This window comes from Sphaeramia orbicularis, chromosome 20 (assembly GCF_902148855.1).
Source record: "Sphaeramia orbicularis chromosome 20, fSphaOr1.1, whole genome shotgun sequence".
NCBI lineage: Eukaryota > Metazoa > Chordata > Actinopteri > Kurtiformes > Apogonidae > Sphaeramia > Sphaeramia orbicularis.
This window is the reverse complement of record NC_043976.1, coordinates 7812890-7824267: the sequence shown is the minus strand read 5'-3', so window position 1 is coordinate 7824267 and position 11378 is coordinate 7812890. Positions and strand designations below refer to the sequence as shown.

Sequence of the window (11378 nt, the reverse complement as noted above, 5' to 3'; positions counted from 1 at the left end):
TGTTCTATTGACTCAGTGTGGGCAACAAAATTAATACTGGACATTTGACAGAAAAAGGCACCGTGGAGCAATGATGTCTCACAGTAAGAAGGTCCTGGGTTTGATCCCTGAGTTTGTGTCTGCTTGGATTCTCTCCAGCCTCCCACCATCCAAAGACATGCATATTAATAGGTTAACTGTTTGATCTAAATTGGCCACAGATTTGTTTGTCTGTGTGCTTCAGCTTTGTGATGAACCAGCGCAGGACTGACGCCAGCTCATTGCCTTTGCCTATTGGTTTGTGAGACAGGCTCCAGCATTCCTGCAAGTGGTTCAGAAAATGAATCAATGAATGAGCTAATGGACTAAAATAAAAGTTATAAAATGTCTGTTGCTTACTGATATGCATCCAGCATAACTTGTAATAATGAATTAAAAAAAAAAAAAAAGCAGAAAGGAACTAACACAGCTCCCTCTGGCAACAACATTTAACAGCACCTCCAGTTAAGTATCTAATATTAGGTTTTCTATGATTAATAATTAACAAAAAAAAATCATTTATTAAACCAACATGATTTTAATTGGGTTTCTTGATGTGGTACAGAAAACATGAAGTGGCTAGACAACCAGCAAAGACACAAGACATTAAAATCATGTGGACAGACAGTGGACATATACCTACTGGCCACTTTTTTAGGTACGGCTTACAAGTCCCATGAGTACAGAATAAAGTGGCTGGTGAGAGTATATGCTGTTGTTGTGACCCATCTGCTTCAACATTTGACAAGTTGTGCATTCAGAGATGCTCCTCTGAATGCCACACTTGTAACCTGTGGTTTCTTCTCATTATCTGTAAACTCTAAAGATGGTCTGGTCTGAGTTTCTAGAATATGAGGTCAGCCACAAAAAACTTCAGACTTATAAGACTTGCAAATCACCTTTCTTCTCCATTCTGAACCTCAGCATATCAGCTTGTCCATGACTACAGGCTTACATGCACTGAGTTGCATGTAATGATGTTCCATGTGATGAGCCCATTACAAATATGCATTCATTTGCAGTTGAACAGGTGTACCTAATAAAGTGGCCGAGTGTATAATTTAATAATGCCTTGCTCTTCTGTTGTGCAGGCTACCAATCTTCATGTGAAGATAAGTAAACTAGCTGCTGGCAGAAAAAAATCTACCCTTTCAGCCAGTTTTTTTTATTATTATTATTATTATTATTCTGCTTGGTTTGAAAGTGGAGAACATGTTTCTGTTTCTTCTGGTCTTTGGGTAACTTAACAAACCTCAAGTTTCCTGAAAATCATTAATGCTGCACAAACAGTAGAAAACAGGGGGGAAAGTCCAGGGGGCAAAACAGACATGTGTGCTTAGACTTGTACTTCTAGTTGATGGGATAAAGCTTGTTTCATTGCATGGAGGTGGTTTATTAGTTCATGTATTACTCTGTATATTGTGGAATCAGCCAGAACACACAAAGAAGAGGACCAAAGTTAACAAAACAATCACAAAGTCCACGTGATTTATGGGAGTGGCTGAATTTGGGGGACATTTAATCTTTACAGTTACCAGAGAAGAAAGGAAGGGTCTCGACAGTGATTTATGCCTGAGCTCAACTGCTGTAAACAAATATTAAGTGGCAGCCAGTTAGAGATGCTGAAACATGCAAAAAAAACAGTAATATCTACACATCGGTCATTGAGATCACTGGGCTGCACTGTTAATCAAAACGTCAATTCCATTATGTAGATGATAACTGAAGCTCTGCCGAGCCTCAGGGACACAGAGCGCCTCTATGAGCAAAACATCACATAAATACCTACTAGCTTTGACAGTTTGGAGGCTCAGAACTCCTCATGAGGGCTGTCATCGCTGTTGCTTCGAGATTTTAGTAATTGCTGTCTTTTCTAAATGCTGCCAGTCTCGCCCTTGTCTGAGGTAATGATCAAATAAAAAATGAGCAAGGCTGACAGGAAAATTAAAGGTAAAGTGTGTAACTGTGTATGTGTGTGGCCACAAAAAGCAAAGTAATTTGTTTACCCCCCCATCCCACATTTCACTTGAGAGCAAAATGTACATCATGCACACCTCATGTTGTTACAATTATGGCTGATTAGCAGTTAAACAGGAAAAAGCTATTTTAAAGCCAAGCAAAAAAAATTAACCCAGAGTCAACACTGACAATGTAGTTGCATGCGTGAGATCTGTACGACAAGGTAAATATTTGTCATCCAGAAATGAACCAGCATATCTAAAGCTCAGATATTAACACATTGTGCATCAAAGTACTCAGATCTGTTAAAGTAAGTAAATGTACCAAAAAGGCTACATCAAAATACTGCATTACAAGTAAATTCCTGCATTAAAAAGTACATTAGTATTAGTGGAAAAGTTTAGTTAAACAATTTTGGTCCTTCTGACTGATATATTATTAAATGCACTGAAGAACTTCATTATTAATAGTAAAGCATTAGTGTGATCACCAGGGTTACAAAAGTAATGCATTACAGTTATGGATTACTTTTTGCTGTAACACAGTAGTGTGAGGCGTTACTAATCAATTTTCAGTAATACTTTACTCTGTACATGTTCAATAGCTCTTGCATTACAACACACTTTTCGCCCATGATTTAAATGCACAAATTAAAAAAAAAAAAAAAAAAAAGACCGTGAGACCTAAGGAATCAAAAATGCAACAGGAAAGTTCTATTTAATGACTAGTTAGAATTCTTTATTGATTGCAGATCTATCTATCGGCATCCTCGGCGCCACGCCCCTTTTGAACATGTAAAATTATGAAAAAATGCAAGTGTTCCTGCTGGGATTCAAACATCGTAGACCGTAGCGTTACTTACTGAGCACACATATACACGTGTACTTCAGGGCGCAAATTTATGCGTCCCAAGGCTCTCCTATTTCATACTTGGGGGGGGGGGGGGGGGGGGGGGGGGGGGTTCTACTGTGCATACACCATTTATGACGACAGTCTGTATGTAACTCAAAAGTAATACAAGAGTCATGTAACACATTACAATTCTGAGACATTAATATTGTAAGGTCAGGAATTACTTTTAAATAACAGTAACAAGTAATCTGTAATGTATTAAAGTTTGGAATTAACTTGCACAACACTGGTTATCACATTGTGTTTCTGTTGAAGTTAGAGTTTTACGGACCTCAAATTTCTAAACAGTAACGCCAGATAAATCTGTGGGGTCATGATGAGATGATTTATGGAGGAGGAGAAAAAAAGTTCTGATATGAAATACACGTTTGGTCAACTTTATTTTTTTACTTTGAGATATGATGATTTGAACATTGACTGAAATGAAACCAAAAGATAAGTCTAAAGACAAAAATCACTAGAATTGTTTGCATCTTAAACCTTAAATCATCTTAAATGTGCCCTGGTCAAAGAACCATCTGTTGTAATCTTTAATAAAGTGTTGCTATATCTTCCATCATGTACAGTCCTCACCTTAAAAATAACTAATGACTTCAGCTGACAAATACATAGTGGAATGGAACTATATGTACAACAGAATGAGTTAGCGTATATTGTGGCTGTTATATATTGTCAAGTGTTGAAATTAGTCCCACACATTCAGTTTATTTTCAGAAAGCTTCTTGTCTCTGCAGATGCAAGGTCATTATTTCCCACTCCGTCTCCTCCCCTCCCATCTGCATTGTGTTAAACAGATAACAGTGACATGCAGCCACTAACAGACCACTTTTTAACCACTTATAGGATTTTCTGCGTTCCCCTCAACACCACAGCTCCTCACTGATAGAACATGGCAGGGGATGTTATTGAAAAACGGCCACCGAGGTTTGTGGACCATGACACAAATGTTGCACACCAGGAGCAAACCAATAACCCATTAAATGTTTTCCACACTTGCGCATATACGAGCCATTAAAATACATCAACAAAGGACGTGTGTGACTGATATCTTAAAGCCTCGAGGTACGTCTGATGTCTGACAACTGACAGAAAAGAGGTGGACGACATGTTCACACGGTTGCCTCAACATTCACTGTGCACTCTGAGTGACCCGCTGAACTTCTTTGAACAGGTATTAAATAAAGCCACAAGCACCCACTCATTACCACAATCAGAAAGCTCTTTACAGTCTGTCTTCTATAAAAATGTTTGCTTTTCTTCATGCTTTCATGTTAAGAGATGACTCAAAGATAAGACGATGGAGTGAAACCAAGTCGTGTGCCAAAGGAACAGCCGTAAAAAAAACACTCCAGGCAGTTTTTAATAAAGATAAAACACCTCTGAAAATAAAGGTGACACTGAAAACTTGGATCTTGGCAAGCCTAATAAAAAGACCAAACTTCTGTTGCAAATTATAGCGGAATAGTAGATATTCATCTTCCACGCTGTAGATAATTCCAGTTTAAGGTTGACCTGAACTCAAAGTCCTTCACGGCTTGTTCAATTCCCATGATGTGAATTTAAAATTATTGGAAATGTAAGTGCACAATAAAGCACAGTGGCCCTAAAAGGTGACATATTTTCATGTGTCAATGTTCCATCCAATTTTCCATCCCATTGTCTATGCAGAAAGGGTGCACAGCTGGGAAATATGAAATCAGAACACTTACATTTATGGCCTCAGGAAGAAAGATGGCAATGAATGAAATACAATGAATGCAATAAAAAGGTAAGTAACCTTCATCTATTTATGACAAAATAAGCCCAAGCATGAGCTGTTTAAGTCATCTTCAGCGGCAGCAGCACTGACTCCTTACTAAAACTATTTTATCCAACCAATTAAAATCTGGAGGTCTTCAGCAGCTTTATGGTATCTGATCACAAAGCACTTATTAAAAAAGACTATAACTCAAACACACAGCCTCCTACAATAAATATTATTCTCATTCATATTTTATTTTGCAGCAGTGTAATCTCAGTGTGAGTACCCTGCATAGGTGGCATTGTTTATGACACATTTACAAGTACTGACTCAGACAAAGAGAGGATAGATAGATAGATAGATAGATAGATAGATAGATAGATAGATAGATAGATAGATAGATAGATAGATAGATAGATAGATAGATAGATAGATAGATAGCAAATAAACTCTTCTCATTCAGAATATTTTACTTTTACGCACACACAATGGATGAACTATCGCATGCGTACTTACTTTTAACAAGTATCTGAGGAGTAGGACTGAAAACAACAGTCGTGAAGCATCCATCCTTTTTAAATTTTGCACTTATTCCTCAATATTTGTCTAAACTTCTTCCTAAATAAAAGGTTGGTGTTGTGGAGCCGCCGCCGCAGCTCCGGACCGTGCGTTCGCTCAGTGCGCTTCTCCAGCTGCTGCATCTATTTGCCCGTAGCCGCCCCTCCTCTTCCTCCTCTTCCTCTTCCTCCTCCTCTTCCTCCTTCTCCGTCGCCTCACCATTCATAACTCCACACCGCTGGTCCCAGGAGACGGCTTGTTAGAGGATGCTGCTGTTAGTACGAAAAACACTCATTAAGCGATCCCAAAGCCCACAGTAAAGTCTGTTGTTAAGTCTGCTGCGATTTTAGGATCCACTGCTCATTTAAAATAAATGCAGTCAGCTACTTAGTCCATTATCCAAATCGCACTGGTGCATCCTCTTCCTGTAATTGCTAATGCATAAATATGAGAGAGAAGTTATCACTAAAGATGCCAACGCTTCTTTGTCAGTCATCAGCTAAAATGAAAGTAGAATCAGCAGAGGAGAAACAGCTAAAAGTCTAGTGATGAGGCTAACACTTGTAAAAGTACTATTGACTTAACCCATTAAGACCCACTGCTACTTTTGTGGTCCTTCTCAAATGAATTTTTCTCTCTACTCAAATAACACAACAGACTTTTTCAGCCTTCAAAGTATGTTTTCCAAACTAATATCAAGACTGTACACTGAGTTACAAAACATTAGGGCTGAAAGTACGGTTTATATCAAAGAAAAGTGGGAAAAGGAGGGCAATTTTGAATTGACTATGGAAGAATGGACTAACATACAAGAAAATATATGGAAAAGTACATCTTCACTTAGTTGGAGAGAATTTGCGTGGAAAAGTGTGATTCACTTTTTTAGAACACCTGCACAAAAAGGTTTAAATCAGTGGCGGCTGCTCGTCTTTCAGACAGGGTAAGCTCATTGTCGGCTTACATCAAAAAAAAAAAAAAAAAAAAATTGTCACGTTATTTAAACATACATGTGGCCCTCTGTTCCTTTTTAAGAAAATGGTCAGTGACCTTATCGTACCAAGTAGGCGTCTTTTCCAGGGACTGGACCAGTGTCCTCTGAATGTCCAGCAGAGCTGGGCTGCTCAGATTGCCTTGGCCCAGTGTGTTGGGAGTGTAAGACTTCAGCCTTTATAAACAAGAGATCCTCCTTTCACTCCGACCTAGCTGACAGTTTGATTGCTTTAACTATCTACAAAACGATATGAAACTCGAACAAGAAATGATTAAATTATGTAACTGAAACAAGAAAATGCTGAAATTATGTTAAATTGAAACAAGGAAGTCCAATTAGTGTGTTTTATTTACAGTGCAAGAAATGAACGAGTAATTTCATAGTGGTTTCTCTGATTTCACAGCAGAATGCGCGACGGTATTAAACTGAACTGTGTCAGTGAAGGAGGAGATCTGAAAACAGCTGTCAATCAAACAGGGTTCAGCCTTTCAACCGATCCTCCAATCAGCACGTGGGATTCTGGCATCCAGCCTGGCCGAGCTCCGCCCACAGCTCCATTCACCCCCAGAGACGCCCGGCGTCCGGGGGCGGGACAACATCGTGGCATTTATCCAATTACCGTCCAGTTTTGAGGCAATGAAAAAAACTGTTCCACTCAGTCCCATTGAAACCCAGAGACGCCCGGCGTCTACGGACAAATGCACTGAGCAGAGATCGAATGAGAAAAACAGCGCAACGGGAATGTATGAGAAGTGAACAACATCGCATCCGCTGATTTGTGATAAAGCTGATTCTGAACGAACTCACCTTTGAGATGAATGTGTTCTAACACATATGTAGTCAATAAAATGTCAACACAACCATAGATATTTAACCATTTAATTTTCATAATTTTTGGGGAAGCCGAGCTTCCCTTGCAGTCTATGAGAAATCGCCACTGGTTTAAATGTAGATACATCATGCTGGAGACAGTGTGGGGTGAAAAAAGCTCATCACCATCATATTTTTTGGAGCTGTCCCAAATTATCTCCTTTTTGGGAAAAAAATCAGGAATAGTATTGACAAAGTCATGAAAATAAAAACGCCTTTAAATTTTGAGAATATGTTCTTAGGTAAATGACCAGGTGGTATAAAAGGATTTTGTAAAACATATCTGTGGAATATTATGTTGATTGCCAGCAAAAAAGTGATCACTAGGAAATGGTTGACAGACAAGACACCGTCACTGGACGAATGGAAGGACCTTGTTAAAGAAATCGCTCAAATAGAAGAACTCACCTTTACACTAAGACTGGACCATGACAAATTCAAGGAAAGCTGGAGACCGTGGATAAATACTTAAAAAGAACATACTTGATGCCCATTGTTCAATTGCTACTCAATTGTTCTCTTTGTTTGTTTGTTTTTTTGTTTGTTTGTTTGTTTTTTGTCTTGTTTTATAAAAAAAAAACAACAACTATCAATGTATAAAATATGTAAATCTTGCATTGTAAACCAAATAAAAACTTGAATAAAAAAAATAAAAATAAAAAAGTATGTTTTCCATGTCATTTTGGTGGTACAACTCACTATAGAGAGAATGCACATACGTCACTTCCCCCCTGGGCCACACCCCTCTAAGTCAGACTGAGTGGCAAAAACAACTACCTACCTGCCGAGTTGAGCTACTTAGTGCTACTGAGCATGCACATGCCCCTAAGCGTTTTCACAGTTTAAATGCCCATTGATTTGTGCTCCCCCAGGCAGAAGTGAGTCATATTTTGTAAGTATGTTTCTTTTATAGTGCCTTTTGAGCAGTAAGCATGGAAGCAATTATGTGCATAAAAGATAGACGTAGAATATTGACGTGAGACGGTAATAGCGCAAGGAAGTTGTCATTGTATTATATAGCGTTAAGTGCGTGGGTCAGGTGGGTGTTTAATGGCGTTTAGATTATTGTTTAAGTTAGTTCAACAGACGCCAATAATGGTAGCCTACCATTTAACTGACTACATCTATGTTAACAGTTCCTGTAAGCAATTACATGTGCACAAAGGATAGACATAGAATATTGAACTGAGATGATAATAACATAAATAATGGTGTTTCTATAGTAAGAGCTTTATTTAATAGAAGTTGTAAGCCTGTCGAAATGAGCTTCCTCTACCCATATTCAGATGAATTAGTAAATAATGGTGTTTTTCTACAGTCGAAGCATTATTTCATTTTCAAATAGGCGTGTCGAAACGTAAGGTAGTGTGTTTTGACAGGGTAGCATCAATCGATAGACGTCGCTGTCGATATAAGCTACTTGTAGCTTACTTCGACGGAACAGCTCAACTCGACAGAACACCAGCTCAACATGGCGGAGCATAGCAGTAACTACAGCGAGACCCGGAGAAGTGTGGAATATAACATGAAATTAAAGACAACTGGACTCGACATGGATCCATACAACTACCAAACAAGTGGTCTACGAACATTGATATGTGGCCAGAAATCACGTATCCTGACATTTATATGAACCTGATTTCAAAGCAGGGAAAATACCCAATGCAAAGGCTGAAAGCATACAAAAGCCAAAGAGTTGTTGACATCCTCGTCATCGTTACTTAGAGGATTACAGCTGGTGAGTGCTTTCAATTCAACATACTATTGTTTTGGAGGTTTTCTGTCAGTGAAGATGAATTTTCTTGCCGGTGATTGCCAAAGTAAAGGCCCAGCAGTAGTGTTCACAGTTCACTACTGATTTACTGGAGTTGAACCTTTAGTATTGACCCAAGTGAGTGGATGATCTACTGGTACTGTGGAGATTTAAGGAGAGTTCACATCAAATACTTGATACAAAACAGCTACAACAGCTTTGTGCTAGAGTACCCCCTTATTTGGAAAACTAGGTTAGCCTCAGTTTAAGCTAGTTTACAAATCATGTAGAGCACAAGGTTCAGAATCACACAACTGAAGACAAAAATGTTTTAGTTATGAAATATAGAACTAAATGACAGATGCTAACATTAAGAGCTTTACTAAGAAGTAATGTTAGCCAAAACGATATGTAATTTAAGGTATGATTTTACGCAAGAACACAGCATAAATTAACATTACCTGACACAAAATGGCAACCACAAATCCAGGTTTCGTTGCCTGGATTCCAGTTATTTCTACGAATTGCAGCGATCCATCTGCTTCTTCTGTCTTTGGCTTTAGGTCGCCAGTAAAACGATAGCTCCGAGTGCTTTTTAAACCTATTTGTGCGATCAATGGCACAACAGTTCTTCCACATTTTTTAGACTGTTCTAAAGTTTTCGCAGTATTCAAGTCAAAGCTGCTACTCATCTCCCTCTTTCTGCCACTCAGTGGACGGAACCGCAGTGACTTCCGCTAGCGGTGATGTCACATGCATACCCTCTATACTCTCTAAGAAATGATTCATGGGGTTGGTAAGTTAAGCTTAAAACCAAGAGCTTTTTCTGATTAAAAAATTAAGTTTGTTACATGTGCGCATTGTAATCAGTTGATAGTTATTTTATTAAGTTGGTCTAAATGAAAAATAAGGAAAACAGTCTTAACTTAGTAACATCAATTTTGAACAGACATTTCTGCCTTAACATGTACGTATATTAAGTTAGTACAGCTTAAAAATCTTGTAAGCTTCCTTTAAAAGCTGAGTTCAAAGCAGTCGGGCCTGGACATGTTTTGCTGACAGACCATGCCTGCCACAAGAAACGGAGGGTATAATGAGTATAATTTTGCTTAGTTTTATTCACAACAGCTAATCGCTATCAACACACACGACAAGAAATCATTTTTACACTTCACTAAAGTCTTTTCCTCAGCTAGAGGTGGTAACGTTTAAGCTAGTAACGTAAGACTTTTAGCTAATTAATGTAGCAATTCAACTATAACATTAGTCTTGCTGAATGGTGTTATGGTTATTAATTGTCACTGAATATCTTCAATGGTAGTTTTAATTATGCAAGGACTGGATAATACATGTTTTGCTCCTTTCTAATTTAAAATTGTAGCATATGTATAGTATATATAGTTTTATGTCATTCATTTTATGGAGGCTACAGGGTTTTTTTTGTACTATTGAAATGTCAATATGCAGTCAGTTCTTGCAATTGGGATGCATGGTGTTATATAAGTTAATATAACTAAATGGAGTAGTTTTTACACTATTAAATTAAGTTGGTTTGACTTAATTAAGCTTGTAGAGTACAAAGCAAATCATGTTGTTTGTGCTAAAGTAGTAGTTTGCCTAACTAGAGAAGTCTTGTGGCACTTACGCAATTATGGTCAAGTTGAAATAACTAAAAAAAAAATGCATGGAAATTGTTACAGCAATTTTTTACATTGAGCCAGCATATCATTTCTTAGAGTGTCGGCTCAGTTACACTCAATACACACATCATCACTCTAGAGCATCTGTATCACCTGCACCTTGCACTATGCAACTTCAGGGTTCTGGTCCGGACCCCTACACAAAAATAACTACAAAATTTCACTGCTTTACAGCATACGTCACTAATACGTCACATAATTGTTGAGCACATGCACATGCAGTGACCGGAGTTTGGTGTCCCGGCTTTCGAGCTTTTATGTTCATTTTTATGGAATGAAGGAGACAAGCTCCAGGGGAGCGTTCGCTTCCAAAAGGATTTTAAGGACTATTGTGTCATGGCTTTCACCAAGACATGGCTCACCGAACAGGACCACAACTCCGATCTTGCTACTGATGGCTTCTCGATCCCCTTCCAACTGGACCGCAATACTGAAGTAACGGGTAAAACACAGGGAGGTGGGGTATGTCTGTATATTAATGAATGATACTGCAGCTCTGTTATTATCAGAGAACACATCTGGGCACCAGACATTGAACTTTCATCTGTGTTGTTTTCACCTGCCTCAGGAGTTCCCTCCGAGGTTTGGTTCTAGGGAGGCAGAAAAAAACAAACATTCTGCCCCCTCAAATTAAAGTTTTCAAAGTTTCAGGAGGTAGGGAAAAGGTAAATGAGCTTCTCAACAGGTTAGTAACTCGTCTTGAGTTTCACTTTCACTTTGCTAAGGGAAACGCAGATTCTGCCTCCCACACTGTGTTTTGATGTTGTACAGAGATTGCAGACTATCTCACTGGAGGCTCCAAACTTTATATTGGGTGATTTTAATCATGTGTAACTGAGGAAGACCCTAGTACATTTCCATCAGTGTGTCTCCTGT

The 11378-nt window shown here is 38.5% G+C and overlaps 1 protein-coding gene across 1 annotated transcript in view; it reads right to left on the bottom strand.

Moving 5' to 3' along the window:
• The window catches only part of vipr1b (vasoactive intestinal peptide receptor 1b), a 67499-nt gene extending 62198 nt beyond the window's left edge, over positions 1 to 5301 (bottom strand). The window contains exon 1 of the mRNA XM_030123788.1: positions 5147 to 5301. Within this exon, the coding sequence (XP_029979648.1) occupies positions 5147 to 5200 (54 nt within the window). The 5' untranslated portion in view covers positions 5201 to 5301. The remainder of the gene's footprint in view (positions 1 to 5146) is intronic.
• Between the last annotated feature and the right edge of the window lie 6077 nt (positions 5302 to 11378).